At 29.9% G+C, this 17,074-nt stretch overlaps 1 protein-coding gene across 4 annotated transcripts in view; it reads left to right on the top strand.

Annotated features, from left to right (window-relative positions):
• LOC136079662 (facilitated trehalose transporter Tret1-like) overlaps positions 1-15,220 on the top strand; it is a 34,587-nt gene extending 19,367 nt beyond the window's left edge. For 2 of the 4 annotated variants that reach the window (XM_065795817.1, XM_065795818.1), the window contains 5 exons: positions 217-425; positions 1,960-2,166; positions 2,351-2,654; positions 13,841-13,900; positions 14,364-15,220. In XM_065795817.1, coding sequence (XP_065651889.1) covers positions 234-425; positions 1,960-2,166; positions 2,351-2,654; positions 13,841-13,900; positions 14,364-15,115 — 1,515 coding nt within the window. In that variant the 5' untranslated portion in view covers positions 217-233 and the 3' untranslated portion in view covers positions 15,116-15,220. The remainder of the gene's footprint in view (positions 1-216; positions 426-1,959; positions 2,167-2,350; positions 2,655-13,840; positions 13,901-14,363) is intronic. The other 2 variants (XM_065795819.1, XM_065795820.1) reach the window with 1 other exon arrangement.
• The last annotated feature ends 1,854 nt before the right edge of the window (positions 15,221-17,074 follow it).

Raw genomic sequence — 17,074 nt, forward strand, 5'->3', positions numbered from 1 at the left:
AAGTGGCTAACCGATGACTAGTCACTATATCACATGAAAAGTTAACGGCTGGCCACTTATAGCGGATGCTGCTAATGGTCCATTAAGTGACCAATGAGCATAACTAAAATAAACCGCTTAAAATGCCAATATAGGTCCACAGCAAATCCACTAAAAAATGTTTACTAGTGACTTTTTTTGATATAACTTCTAACTAATATAATATTACTATTTTAGTAAACTTTCTGAAAAAAATGACTTATGATGACGACCATACCTCATTAAATGCATCGTTTAGTTTATCAGAAGATAACGAACAATTTAAAACATTGTTTATAGCTGTAGTTATTGCCTCAATCGCATCTGTATGCGTTGGTTTCAGCATTGGTTACACCTCACCGTTCAATACCGAATACACAAAATTTAGCAATGAAACTTTGTTTGCGGTAAAAGTTATTATTTATATTTTTATAAACAAATTTTAATCAGTACCATCATCTGAAAAACTGTTTGTTGGAATATACAAATATTCTTCAGGCAGATCTCCCCCATTGATAACCTATTCATAGAATTTAAAACTTTGTTTTAAATTATAATAAAAAACACTGTATTTTTAAACTTTTTTTGTAACATAATCCAAAAATTAATCATAATATTTTCATTAATTTATTTAATATCTTTTAGTACATTTTATTTTGGAAATTAATTAAATTAAGTCACTTTTTGATGTGATTGTTTTCCTTATTTTTAAAATTTTATAAGTCAACGTTATTTTTAGGAAATTTAAGTTGATGTTAATTTTACATAAAGGTTTTTTTTTAACCCACCTTTTTCAATAGATAATTTAAATTAGGCAAGTGATTTAAATATCGATGTGTTTGTTTGAATACAGTTAAAAAAAGTCTAAAATATTTTTTTTTTTTTAAATGAGTTTGCAAAGATCAAAACTTTATCTAAAAAAACAGAGATAAATCTTTTTTTGTCGAGTCATGGAGACAAAGAAACTCTATTTTTTGAGACGAATAGTTCATTGATTCAACTAATCAAACACTTTGTTGACCCGGAATTAAATTTAAACATCGCTTTGTGATTGGCATTTCTTTCAGACTGGAGTTTTGAACTACTAAAACAAAAAGAATAACAGATGTCAAAAATGGTTTTCTTTCCGTAAAATTAATTAATACTATTTATATTAAAATCCAATTAAAATATTAATTATTTCACCGTTACGGAAACATAAAATTATAATAATTTAATATTACAATAGCTTTCCGTAGTATTATAATAAATCACTACTATAATAACTTTCTAAGGGATGTGAAACCATTGATAAAAGCATGGCACAGTTGAAATTTGACTTCAAAACCTAAAAAAAACACGAGTTAAACTCGAGTTAAACTGCTCGCAATATACTATTGTTTTTGGTTTACACCTGAATCGTGACAAACACATGTCTACACAGATATTAATTCCGAAAAAGAAACTAGATGTGCCAGTTGAACTAAAATAAGTCACAAACATCATCTTTTCAAGTTCACCAACAAAAAAACAGAAAATACTCTAGCAACAATTTTTTTTATAAACAAATTTTCTCCTGCTATTAAATAATTCAATTATTTCTTAAGATGTAGATTTATCACTGATTTTTTAAAAGTTTTATGTGAAGTAAGCTTTTCAATAAATATTAGAGCAAACTTTTATAATTAAAAATATAAAGCGGAATATGGAAATATCATTTTATTACAGCACTAAACCATGTAAATTATAGTTTGTTACTGAAAAAGCTATAACTGAATAGTATATTTCAAGCCTAAGTATTGTAGTGTTTTTTACAAACTTATGCACAATATTATTTTTAAATAAATTTTATTTAAATTAGTAAGTTGAAAACAGTGCCGTTTTTAGCAACTGGTGCATATGTTTATACTTGATAGCCATACATTGTTTTACAAAAAGGTACTAATATTCTTTCTTTTTCAGTCTCTGCTTGGAATCGGCGCTGTAGTTGGATTGATTCTTGGAGGTTTCTGCTTAGAATATTTTGGAAGGAAAAAAGGAATAATGATATCGGCATTATTTTACACTCCAGGATGGATTTTAATAGGCTATTTTCCCAATAGAACAAATTTATATATTGGTAGAATGTTAACAGGGGTTGCCACCGGTTTGTGTTCACTCACTGTCCCCGTAAGTAAACTATACGAATGTTTTTCATAAAATAGTGTATTTAAAAGGTTCTTTTAGGCAACTGTAAATTTTTTCGATTTGCTTGTTAATGCCTACCTAGTTAGTTATAAATTCTTAATTAATTTCTTACTTTATTTGTCTAATAAAAAATAGACCGTTAGTTTAAATCATATTTGCTATTTAGATATATATTGCGGAAGTTTCATCATTTCAATATCGTGGAAGGTTAGGAGTTGTAAATCAAATTGGTATCACTATAGGGATATTTTTAGCTTTTTTAATAGGTTCATACAGCAACCCCAAACAATCAGCCACAGCTGCATTTGTTATTGCTTTATTAATGGAATTTTTAGTTTTGTTTATTCCCGAATCTCCTAGATGGTTGTTTGCTAAAAAGAAGCGATACGAAGCCTGTAAAACATTAAAATGGTTACGAGGCAGCTCATACAATGTAGAAGATGAATGTATTGAAATTGAACATAACTTGGGTATGTTACGTTTTTTTTTATAGAGTAATCAATAACTAGCGTTTGTTATGTTTTCCAATTTTAAAATAATAAATTAGATTAGTTAAATATATTTTTTTAATTTTCCGAGGATTTGCTATACAAGTTGTTGAAAACAAACTTTGTGTCTCGCGAAGGGTGTTTAATATTGGCGGACTTCTAAAACAAAATCAAACAACTTGATTAAAAGTGTACAAAAATAAAATGATAATAAAAAAGTATTCACTTTACTTATTTACTTATTAGGTGTTAAGCGACGTTTCTTGTTGTACGTGAAATTATAAAAAGTTATAAAATGTAAACACAGCAGCACGTCTCTCCGGGACAAACATAGCGTGCGACCGCACGCTATATTCGTCCAAGTTTAAAGTAATTTTTTCAGACTCACAGACCACAGCAGTTTGCATCATTAAAACGTTTCAATGGTTTGTGGCAATCAGTCAAACATCCATTGAAAAAAAATCAAAAAAACAATCCTAAAATAAAGAAAAAAAATTCAAACGAAATATCACATTTTAATCATATAAACTAGAAAGCTTAATAATTGAAACAAGAAGATTTAAAAACATTTTTTTTTCAAAATTTTATAAAACTTTTTCATTTTTTTCTCTAGAGTGGTTGTTGTTTTTAGGTTATAAAAGTTGATGAAAAAAAAGCGTATTATCGTAATAAAAATTTAACAACAATTAAATGTTTTGATATACATTTTATTCACGATTTCTATCAGTCCGTAAAATTGAGAAATTTTGTATGTACGCTGGAACATTAAGAAATATTAATTTTTTTCTTACGTTTCTTATTACGTCTTTTCGCTTAAAAATTGTTTTTTAAAAGAGCGAAAAGATTTTTGCTATTCTTAAGTTCTTTTTTCAATACAATATAATAAGAAAATAAATTGTTATTTATTTGTATAATATATTATTGATTATTAAAATTTGTAATAAAGGAATAAATTAATTAAAAGAATAAAGTGGTTTCTTTTATAAATGCATTTACCTCATTTGATGCATGCCTTAGAATGTTTCTTTTATATTACCCGATGTCCAACTTTAATACGAATAACTAGAGACCGGGTGAATAAAAAAAAGCAATTGCATTTACTCAGCGTTTTTGGAGGTAAATGTTCAGGCTTCAAGTGAATAAAAATTTTAGCAAACTCGCGCAAATGTTTATTCACGTAAGACTAAGCAATTGACTCCAAAAACGCTGAGTATTTGTTCATCTATAAGTGAATAAAATTGCTAAAGTTTTTATTCACGTAAGGCTGACCAATTACCAAGTAAAAGCAGTTGCTCTTCTTATTCACCAGGCCGAATGATCATAACGATTGCCCTGTTTGAAAATATGCTTAAAAAAGCTTAAAAAATATTTAAATAGGCTCCTAAAAGTTTCGCTAAAAAACTCATTAAATTAACAATGCACTAGCCGACGACCTCTCGGAGCATCTTCAATAACATCAGAAAATGAACTAATCGGGTTTAAATGCACAGTTTGCATAATCCAACGAAAGTGCAAACTTTTTCAATGAGGACAGTGAAAGCAACCAAAGCTTTTATAATTAAATATAAGTATTAATGATTTAATTTTTTACATGCAAAAATTGTAAAAAAAAAAAAATTTACCAATAAGAAGTAATTAGTTTTCTCGCTTTCTGATACATTGATTAAAACAGTAAAGTTTAGCGAAAACATTAGAAAAACAACTTTAAAAATTGTCAATGTTTCTAGCGCAAAAAAAAAGTATAACTTTAATATACTAACTAAAAAAGGTCGCGAAAAATTGTATATCAAAAAAAATATTATTTTCGTTATATTCTTATTTGCTTTTGACCTCAACGTGTATCAATTTTGGTAGTGAAAAAGAACAAACGCCCTTAAAAATAAAGAAAGCAAAAACAGAAAAATATTTAGGTATATATATATTTTTTGACAACATTTTTATTTTTAATACTCATTTTTTTTACCTTTTTTAATATAGGTTTTCAAGTAATGCTGTTTTATTCTCACTAGTTTCTTTTAGCTTTGTTTTTGCCACAAACTTTTTAAACCTTTACAATATAAGAACGTGGTCAAGTTGTCTAAAAAAAATTACTTTAGGCGTGGACAAACAAGGCGTGCGACCGCCCGCGCTTCCGGGGAAAGCTTGAAGAAGCGTACTATCTAATTTTATTTTAAGTGATAATTCAGAAGATGCAAGTATTTTTTAACATCCAGAAAGATCTGCGCATAATTAATTTTAGGCAATTCCCTTACTTTTTTATCATGTTAGTTGTCAGTTAAAGATTACTTTTTTGGATTCAGCCAGTCGAATATCCGATTGCATTATTTGCAATGTTCAGATGCTAAAAAAGCATGCTAATTGCCATTAATTCTTGTATTTTGGATTTCTATGGCTCTTTGAAAAACCCTCTTTATCGTTTCCTCAAAATAAATTGCCCCACGCAAATAAGTAAGATTGTACACCCAAGATTTCCATCTGTTGTTACAGGGGTATTCATTTTTATATGCGGGTCTATTCATTTTTATATGGTGTTTATTTATTATTATAAAGCCTATTTATTCATTGTTATATGTCTTTTAAAAAAGCAAAAATTTTTCAAAACTTATCGTCCTTGTTTCCTGGTAAAAGAGTTTAAAAATACTTAAGACAAAGACTTTTTACATTCGATGATAATTTGTTTATGAAGTACAAACCACCTTTTTTTTATTACTTAATTTAGTCTTTATTCAGTTTTGTTATTAAATTTATTGATTGAATAAAATATAATTTACCTAATTATAAATCTATCTAGATTTAAAACTAATTATTTGAAATTATTATTATTACACAAATATTTGCCCTATGGATGGAAGAGAAAATAGCACGTTAAAAGAGCACGTTGAGATGCTTAAGCATTTAGTTGCAATATATGAATCAACAACATGCATATCCACTTCTCCTTTTCCTCTCCACTTTTCCTCTCCACTTCCTAAGCGCAAAGTTGAAAACTTTTTGACCACATGACTGCATTTAAGTCGTTTTCTAATAAAAAACGAGGTCAAAGACCTATAAAGGCTCAAATAAAAAAAATTATTAAATTAGGCGTACAAGAAGCAATAAAAGAAAATCATTCTGCCGCAGGCCTCAACATAGCTCAGTTTACTATTTCAAGAAAACTCAAACACTCGGATTTATCAAGAAAGGTTGTTGCGCATGTGCCAGAAAAACAAAACTCAACACGAGTTGTTGATGCACGCTATACATTTGCAAGCAAAATTGATGGAGTTTCAATTGAAAAAATTATTTATTCAGATGAAACTGGACTTAATGTGCACACCAACAGCACATATGGTTACGCTAAAAGGTGCGCTAGGAATTTTACAGTCGTCTTCAAATCGTGGGAAGAATGTTAGTTTGGTTTGTGCTGTTTCAACAACGGAAGTGCTGGCTTATAAAATAAAAACTGGAGGCTGGAATGCAGATTCATTTTATACTTCCATTACTACAATGTTGGCACAATCGATTATGAATGCAGATGTGGAAGCGCTGGTGCATGTTATGGACGATTATAAATTCCGCTAAAGTCTTTCTGTTAGGCAAACAATAGCCTCTCATGGAATAGTTGTTAAGTATCTGCCAGCATACATGCTACAGCTTAATCCAATAGAAAAATTTCATTTTTAAAGCATACTTAACAACAGGAAGAAAGGTCTTGAAATGTGGATGGGGTAAACAGGAATGTTAAAAGTAATATGGATACTACAGAGCTTAATTTAATTCCGTTGTACAACCATATGTGTAGTTACACAAATCAAGCGCTGGCTCAGCAACCATTTATTGAATAAACAGCAGTGGCAACAGCCTAATTTATATTTTAAATACATCTATATAAAAAAAATTGCCCATTTATTGTTTATATAAAGGTATATTAGAGTTTTTTTGTGGGTTGTTGACTTGCATATAAACGCGCATATTAGAATGAATAAACACGAATATAAGAATGAATAACCCTGTCACTTAGATTTTTTGCTGCAGAGAATTGTTTTTAAATTAGGTGGTGTTGTAAAAATTACTTTGATTTGTTTTAAGTGCTTTGCGTAGTTTCAGTTAAAGCTTCGGAGGCCAAGGTAGTTTTATTATTGAAACATTATTTTCAATTTTTTTGCAACGTTATTGTTACACACTAAAAAAAAAAAGGTAGAAATTTTTATCTTAGGGAAGGATATGTGATATTATGTATGTGACTTTTTGATAATTTTTTGGTATCTCCAGTTTCCAATATAAGAAACAGATGAACTTTGGTTTGAAAGTAACTGAAAAGTCATTGGTTTTATTTAATTTTTGAGAAATATCACCCAAAATGACCCTGATTACACACTGGCTCCCATATATAAGTGAATTTTTTTTTTTTCAAAAGTATATCAACCTTGGTCTCAAAAAAACCAGAATTTTATAGTGATTTCAAAATGCATGATTTTTTCTATTTAAACATTAAAAAAAAAAATTTTGCAAAAATATTGTTTTGAAAAACCATCTTTTTAATTTTTTGTTAAAAATTGTTGCTTTTTGTTAAAAAAATTTAGGCAATTCATTTTTATTTAAAACCATTATTATTTATGAACACTATGAAATTCTGGCTCTTTTGTGACCCAGGTTGATACACTTTTGAAGAAAAAAAAATCACTTATATATGGGAGCCAGTGTGAAATGAAGGGTCATGGTGGGTTATGTTTTTCAAAAATGTAAAAAAAACCAATAACTTTTCAGTTACTTTCAAACCAAAGTTCATCAGATTTTATATTGGAAGTTTATATATTTTTTTTTTTTTAAACATCTTTGCTTCCAACAAGGCTGCAAGCAGCCACTAAATAAAGTTGGAAGTTACTGAAAGAGAAAAGATGAAGATTGTAGAGCAAGATAACAATTGACGGACGACTTAAAGGATTGCAAGTTATATGACAGGAAAACAAGATAAAGGTAACGAACTCCAAAGAGCTGATGTTTGAGGAAAAAAACTAGACGAATAAGCGTTTTTGGAGCACTTAGGAACAGTCACAGAAAAAGGATAACACTTAATTGAATGACGAGTAACACAAGAATGAATTTTAGTAGATGGCACAAGAGACGCTAGCTCTTAAGAGCAGTGCCCATTATAGTATTTGTAGAAATGAGAAAGAAAAGCAACATTACGACAATGTGATAATGGTTGGAGGTTGGCTGCAAGAGCAGGTCCAACTATGTTTACAAAGAGAAAGAGCATCGTTAAAAGATCCGCCCCAGATATGGCAACAGTATTCCATACAAGGCCGGATTTGAGATTTATAGAGATAGAAAGTGACGAGCTCGATAAAGAGATGCAACCTTAGCAGATGCTAATTTTGCAACTGATTTGATATAAGTTTTCCAAGAAAGACTGAAAGTAAGATTTAATCCTAGAAGATGAAGATTAGATGACTCATCGAGTACATCACCGTTCATAATTATAGGAAAATCTAAATTATTGCGATAACAATTGGCTGAAAAAAATTTAGTTTTATCTGTATTGATGTTCACTAGCCACTGTAAGCCCCATACTGTAGCAGAAGTGAGATCCTTTTCAAGCTCAAATGCCCCATCCAAGCAGTCAGAGAGCGTTGGTTTCTTATCACGACAAGAATAATTGATAGTATCATCCGCAAACAATGCCACCTTAGATGTGAGAATATCTGGAAGATCGTTAATGTAAATTAAAAAGAGTATAGGGCCAAGGATAGAACCTTGAGGAACCCCTGAAGTTACAGAATAATAAGAAGAGTGCTGTTCATCGAGAACAACTTTTATGCTACAATTGGAAAGGAAGGAATTGATAATCTTAAAGATGTTGCTAGATACACCATAACAAGAAAGGTTATGGAGAAGACCAGCATGCCAAACTTTATCAAAAGCTTTTGAAATGTCAAAAGCGATGGCCTTATCCTCTCCACCTTTATCTAATGCACGATAAAACCTATCAGTTATTACTTTTAGCATATCAGCTGTAAAACGAGAAGATCAAAATCCATATTGATGGTCAGAAAGTAAGTTATTAGATTCAAGATGAGAAATTAAGTGTTTGTTAATTAAAGATTCAAAAACCTTGCTTATGATAGGAAGAAGACTAATGGGACGGTAGTTAGACAAGTCAGATCGCTCTCCAGAATTTTTGAAGATAGGGATAACTGATGCCGCTTTCCAGCAGGCTGGAAAACAAGACTCTGATAAGCACTTGTTGAATAGTTTTGAGAGTATAGACGACAGCTCCGGAGAACACTTCTGCAAGACAATAGCAGGTACGTTTTCCGGGCCATAAACTGTAGAAGAGTCTAGGCAGAAAATCACTTTAGATACAGAAGGTGGAGTGATACGAATGTCAAGCGATGGATCAACCTGTTTGTTGGCAATATCAGGTAGAACGCAACTAGTGGAATCAAGAGATGATATTGATGAAAATTTTTTAGCAAACAATTCAGCTTTGCCTTTAGGTGAGGTGACGAAGTCTGAACCATGCAAGAGTGGTGGAATTCAAGATTTGCCCTTATTATTGATACTAATAAAGATTCTCCAGAAGTCACAAGAGCCTACTTTTTAAGATGAGATACGAGATTTCATGACCTGAAAATAGTGGGTTTTGTCGTTAGACAAAACCTTTTTACAATGGTTTCTAGCAGTAATAAACAGACGTCTGTTTTCTGGAGAATTGCATGGCTGATAAATATGGAAGCAACGGTTTCCATTGGCAATCGCGGCAGCATAGTGTGAGGAAAACCATGGAGAAGAGTGAGGTTTGACCTGGAATTGTCGAGAGGGAACAAAAGATTCCATGCCAGCCTGAATCCACAAAATTATGTAAGGTGCACATTTGTTGATAGGAAGAAAAAAGATTTCTACACAAGGGCCATCGCGTAGAAAATCAATGAAAAAATCCCAGTCGGCTTTAACGTAGTTGTACCATAATAAGGGGATTCAGGTGATGGAGAAGAATGAGATATTAGTTTTAGAGAGATCAAACTGTGATCAGAAGCACCTAAGGGTGAATGTGGAGAAACTGAGCACTGACTATGATCAGAAACAAGGCATAAGTCGAGTTGAGAAAGTAATCGATTCGGGTTGTCTAAAAAGCGAGTTGGAAAGTTGAATATTTGAGTTAGGGATTGTGAAAGGCAAAAATTGTGGGCTTTAAAGCCTGCAGAGTCACTGACACTAGAGCCAAGCCTTTCAGAGTGGTGAGCATTAAAGTCACCGACAACAACTATATTAGCTGATGGATAAAGAGAGAGAGCTTGATTAATATGATCAGAAATAACATCAAAAAGAGTGCAGTCTTGAGATGAAGGAGAGCGATATAGAACAAATAGAAAGGCAATAGAGTGAAGCGGTGCTAAACGAAAGCACATGAAAGAATAGTCTGTGGATTCAAATCTAGTTTCACGACAAATAAGTGAATTCTTACGAATGTAAATGCCCAGGCGAAGCATGTGACAATTGGAGTCTTTACGAATTAAAGGAGGATAACCATCAACACTAAGATCGCAAGATGAGACAGCTGAACTCGAATTAGTCTCACAAAGAGCAAGTTGGTCTGGTGAACTTTGAAAGAGATAAGACTCAACAGAAGAAAAGTTATTTCAAAGACTACGAATATTAGTGAATGATAGGTTTAGAGAACTTGGTGATGATGATAGTTTTTTATGTTTTATAGTTTTTGGTACTTTATTCATTTTAAAATTAGATTGAAGAATTTGACTCAAAGCATAGATAGTACTCAGAACACTGTTTAACAACCCAAGCAATTGCCTCATTACTACTAATAAACCCTTAGCCGTAACAAAGGGCCCCAAATGGGGCTTCCGCAATGCACACCAAAAGTATAAACAGGGACACCATTCATGCGCAACATGGCACTGTTAATACTTTGATACTTTTCAGCTGTTGGAACCAGCCTCTCTAAGAGCTACCACAGAGTTTGGGAAACCTGACTACCAGCCGGCCTCAGAATCATAAAACTGAGTTTTAGAGCTGTACCATCATTAGGAGATAATAGAATGAGTTGCCTTGTCATAAAAATAGAGACACAAGCAAAACCCATGCATTGAGTCTAGAAGATTCAGCATTCAACATCCTAAACTGGAAACAATGTATTAAAAATACATCTGCGCCAGCCTAATAGATGAAGAATGGGTGCGAAACTGGTGAGCAGATAGAATCTGTTTACCCCTTAACTTTTCTAAATAGTAGTCTTCGACAATTTGAAGCAATTTTACCCCATCATCCCTCTTCAGTAGTAACGGGGATTATTTAACATCTTGAAATATTTTCGCATAATTAGTTAAAACTAAATTAAAAACAATCCTATACATTAAAAAAAGGTACAAATTTCTACTTAAGTTAGAAAATGTGACATACCAATGTGACCGAAAAGTCACATCCCTAATGTGATATACCCTTAGTAAGTTATAATTTTCTATCTTTTAGGTTGAAAATTATGTTTAAAAACTGATTTTTTGTATAATTTTCTACCTTAAAAGCTAAAAAACTACACATACTGAGGGTATGTCACATATCCTAACTTAAGTAGAAGTTTGTACCTTTTTTGAATGTATAGGATTGTTTTTAATTTAGTTTTAATTAATTATGCGAAAATATTTCAGGTTGTTAAATAATCCCCGTTACTACTGAAGAGGGATGATGGGGTAAAATTGCTTCAAATCGTCGAAGACTACTATTTAGGAAAATCAGAAAAAACTAAATAATTTTTATTGATATTGTCTTTGTAATAACTAATATAAGGTTTTTAATATTTTACATTGTAACGGTTTTAAAATTTGCATTTTACTTGATAACGACTACTTAATGACGGTCTGTACAAATTAGACTGAAATATTACTTTAAAAAAATTAGGAACAATGCTGATATTTTTATGTTTTATATTTTTATGTTTTATAACTAATATTTACTGTTCTAGAAAAAAATTCCCCTTATTTTCTTGCTGATATTACATAAATACTTGATTTTAAAGTATGACAATTTGAAGGAAAATTTTTTAATGGAAAAATTGTGATTTTGTAAATTTTTCGAAATACTCATTGTTATCGTGAGCCGAGAACCATGTGAACGTATGCCCATTTTTTTATGTTACCGAGAAAATTTAAAAACCTACTAGTTATTTGAATATTTCTTAAAGTAATTTTATTTTTTAAAACAAGTTTAGTGGACACGTACTCCCCATGTTTATGAATATTGCTTGAGAACGAATTTAGTAAACTCCGACAAATTTACTAGTTTGAGAACGAATTTATTAAACACATACTACCCTGGTTTGTTGATAAAAGAATGAAAAAGTATAAACTGTGGACTCTTGGTTCTCAACTGAAACTTACGTTTAACGATATGTTTAATTAACTCTCAGTTACTTTTATCGATATGTTCAGTTTAACAAATTTTGCTTCTTGGTTCTCAGCTGAGGTTGCGTTAAATTTTAAGAAAATTTTAATTGTTAGGTAAACGACCAAAAAAATGGAACGCATAGTTAAGTTTTTATAAAAAATGCTTGCAAAAAAATTTGTCACTTTCTCATATTGGAATTTGACAGTAGGCGGGTTCACCTGTCATTTAAAAAAGGCGAAGTCAACTTTGCGAAAAAGTTTAGTAGCCAATCTGAATCTGTGAATAAAGAATAAAAAATCTTGCTTGATGATTAATCAAAATGCGATTAATGTGAAAAAGCAATTAGAACCTAAAAAATTTGACAAAGTTTATTTTTAACTTATTTATTAAAGTCTTTTTTTTAAACTTTTTAATTATATTTAACTATACTGATTTATTTCTCTCTTCATAACACCAATTTCTGTTCATCAATCATAACTTCTATTAGTTCTATAAAAAGGAATCTTAAATATGTTATTGTTATTACAGGGAATTAAGTATACTTAAAAACGTAATCATTTTTTTTAGAAGTATTTTAAAAATGGTACTTGAATGATCATATACCATTTCTCTTGAACAATTCAGTGCACAATTTAAAGTCACTCTCTCTCTTCGTTTGATTGTATGGCTTCTATGCTTAGCATTAAAACAAAGCCAAACGATCAACTCAATCTAGAAAAAGAGATTTAAATAAAATGATGATTTTGGTTATCCTATTTAGATATTTTTGTAGAATTATTGCAGATAATTTTGTTTCAACTTATTATCTCTTTTCCGGCGCAGCTCAAGCGTTAGTTGGTAGCTTGGGTTCCAAGTTCCTTCTTCCTTTATTTTTGTATTGGAGTATTACGTTGTAAACTAAAATTTAACTTGGTTACTTACTGTTTGTGTATTGCTCGTCAACACCTTTTTTTATTTTTTATAAAACGAACAATAGATGCCCCTTCATCTTCTGTATGTATAGCACAATAACTTCGTCAGTTTGTGATTTTTCCATTTAGTCGCCTGTTGTTTGTCTCCATATATTTTTTAAAGATAAATATACACCATATATAGAATAAAATTATATAGAATCATACCAGTCTTTAATGCTGGTTGTTCTCTCCCATTCATTTCTTTGTACCAATTTTTTGCAGCTTCTAATTGCTTACTTATCTCATTCGTATGTTTTATAGCAACTGCGACATGACGTTTGTTCAGATGTTCCTTGCTTTGTTTAAATGTAAACGTAGATGTTTGCTTCATTTTACTTACTATTATATATAAACTTCTAAAGTGACAAACAAACAAATATGTAATTTTCCATTACATTAACATAAAAAACTAACTAAATCCTATAGAAAATCCTGTAAATTATTTATTAAGTTATTTAAAAACTTCTCTAAAGCCGTTTAAGGTAAATTCCACACAATTTTTTTCGATTTTTACAATGTGAATTTTTTTGTATATTGAAGGTAGCAGAGGAAACAAAAACGCATTTTTAAAATTAAAAAAAAAAATCAAAAATTTTTTCTTTTGAATCTTTTAAAATATCTTTTTTACGAAAACTTGGTTTTATTAGAAAAAACACTTTGAAAAACAGGTTGAAGCAAAATTTGCCCTTCTAGAAAAACATGTTTAAGTTCAAAGGCCATATCAACCGCCTTAGCAACGTCTTTTTTTAAATATCTTAAGACTTAAACCTGATCTAGACACCTAGTTTTTAGCTAAAGATTTCCTTTTGTTCATTTAAATATTCTTTTTTTCAGCCTGTAAACTATACACTGAAGCCTATGAAACTGTTCTAAACGCAGACCTTCTAAATAGAGGTTGTATTAATGATTCTTATTTTCTATAGTTAAAAAATCCAGAATATTTTCAATGAATAAGGCTATTATTTACTTGATAGAATGGTTTCTGAAAAAGGATATAATAAATAACTATTAAAAAAAAAAAAAGGATTTGCAACAAAAACTTTATAGGCTAATATATCAACAATAGCAAACAATAAAATGTCAAAACAAATCAGCTTATGGAAAAAAATTAAACGTCTCTTTTTTTGAAAGTGATCCAATTTTTACCTCTGGCTACAATTTTTGAAAAACAGTAAATATATATATATATATATATATATATATATATATATATATATATATATATATATATATATATATATATATATATATATATATATATATATATTTAGTATCAGGAATATTATGCAATATAAAACCCCCTCTCTCTTTTTTTATTTCATAAAAAGTTTATTTTATAATCACTTTTTCATTGTAGAACAACAACCTGTGGCAGCTCTAAATGATTTTAGAACACCTGGCTTGTATCGACCTTTACTATATGGCTCTTTTCTAATGGTTTTTCAGCAAATGTGCGGAATAAATGCTACGATGTTTTTTGGTCAGAAAATTTTTCATTTGTCAGGCGTTAGCAAAATGCCTTTAGCTGTGTATTTAACACAGGTGCTTATTACAATCACAACATATTTTATAGTAGATAAATATGGAAGGCGAAAACTTCTTATGGTTGGGGCTTTTGGTATGTTTATTTGCAATCTCTTACTTGGAGTTTATTTTCAGATTTTTATTATGCCTGCAAATAATAAAACGTTGGAATCTCATTTTGATAATACTGAAATAAAAATGTTAGAAATCAGTAATGTCATGTTCCATGATAGCTACTCATGGTTGGCCTTCACGTGTTTTGTACTATTTATTATAAGCTACTCCATTGGATGGGGGGCTCTACCATTGCTACTTATGTCTGAAATTTTCCCTCCACGTCGGCGCAGTTTTTCTTGTGTCATTGTTTTAAGTGTAAATTGGTGTTTTGCCTTTATTGTAACATATTTATTTAATAATTTAGTAAGTTTTTTTCAAATTCAAGGCGCTTTATGGCTTTTTTCCACATTTTGTCTTATTAGTATATTCTTTGTTTGCTACTTTGTGCCTGAAACAAAGGGTAAAACCCTTGAAGAGATTGAACATTATTACCAAATTTACTACGGATTCCGAAATTACCTAAACTAAATTTTTTTGAATTATGAAAATAGAATTTGTTTTAACAATTTAGGCAAACTTTTGTTGTTTTTGTTGTGATGAATATATTAAGGAATAAAAGTTAATATTTTTGGATTTGATTTTATTTTAAATGTATTTTTAACAATATAAAGAACGTTTGTGTGTGTGTGTGTGTGTCCTGTTTTGCAGTATAAAAGTATAAATACAATTAATATTTCAATATAAATACACATGGCTTGGACAAGAAGACACTATTTGCCACTATTGCTAAGCCCTGAGAATTGATTCTGTAAAAAATAAATAATTACATACAGCATGTATAATTGTTAAAAATATACATAAAATAAAACTTTCTTTATAAAAAGTTCTCAATGAAAACAAATGTTGCCAGGGAATAGAGAAAGAGAATAAGAAAAAAAAAATTAATTTTTTGACTTCTTTTATAAAATTTTCCGAATTTTTGAACATTTTTATTAAATTGACCCAATTATAAATAGAGCAAACAATGCTTATTAAATTTGATTTAAAATAATGAAATAATTTGTAAAAAAAAAGGTGAAATAAAATATTCGTAGGAAAAAAGTTTAAACTATATAACAAAGTTTATTTGTACTACCAAGATAATATCAGAATAAGTCACGCATCTCGTCTTTAGCCAAAAGCATGTGCTTAAACTTTGCTTAGAATTCGTTAAGAGTTTCAAAAGTTTTAATGTTTTAAAATAAATTTATTCTATGCTTTTGGTCCTCTTAGAGTTATTGGAAACTCAGTTGTCGCAAAAATTTTTGTGTCTGAATATAAGTGTTGTTTGAGTTTCTGAGGAAGTACCTGTGCTTATTTATTATGAATAACAAATTTAAAAAAATGTCAAGTGTTATTTTTGTATTAACTTTGAGCATAAAAAATAAAAGATAATAAATTTTCAATTGGTAGACAATTAAGTATATTCAACTTGTAAAACGGTGTAAAAAAGTGTATGTAAAACGGCCTTTATTAGACAATACTTTCACTGCATGTTTTTAATAACTAAAGAGTTTAACAATTTTGTTTTGAATTGTGCTAAACCAAGCTATGTTTGCATAATTTAGATAACAATCAATAAAGGAGAAACAAACTAATTTTAAACAATTTTTATTTAAAAAGGCTTCGTTTTATATGTAGGCCAATATTTCTCAAGATTTTACTTTCAAGGTAATGTATATAATCTGTGCAAGTTACGTTTTCGTCAAGGAATACGCCTTAAATGAATGTTCTCTACTCATAGAAATTTCGGAATGTACAGTAAATCAGGTTTTGTTTTTAAGTAAATGAAATTCAGCATTTTTTCAACAACAAAAAACTCTTTGAACTGATTAATGGTAAGTTTTTAGGAGTATTTGAATTACTTTCTGATTTTGTTCCCGAACGGAAAATACATTTAAAGTAAATTAACAAAACGTAAAAAAGATTTGCATCATATTTTAGCAAACGTTCTTATTGGGAACTAGAAATATTAGAAATCAAAATTGCGAAGTCAATCATATGGCAGTGCAAGTAATATGAACGGTGAATATTAACATTTGAAAAATCAAATTAAAGTCAACAACAAAGCATGGTATACGCCGGTTTGTCGTCAACTTAGTGATAAATGATAGTGTTAAAAATACTATTAAAAGTCAGAATTATTTAATTTCATTAAATAATTTATATAAGATCTTTGGTGCATCAACAAAGTGATGGGCTATTTAAGTAGCATATCTAAAAATTATTTTAAGGGCATCAAGTTATTCTTGATAGAAATATTGCGTTAAAAGAACAAAAGCCGTGAAATACTAGATAAAAAAATATATAGTTGTCGTGCGCTAGAAGAACTTAAAAACAGCCGACCAGTTTGTAAAACTCCTGCTGCATCTTCATCAAAACAAATAAACTCATATGAGTTTGTTGTGCTCATAACAGTTTGGTATCATTTGTTACCAAAGATTCACA

Source organism: Hydra vulgaris, chromosome 04 (genome assembly GCF_038396675.1).
Source record: "Hydra vulgaris chromosome 04, alternate assembly HydraT2T_AEP".
NCBI classification, from domain to species: Eukaryota; Metazoa; Cnidaria; class Hydrozoa; order Anthoathecata; family Hydridae; genus Hydra; species Hydra vulgaris.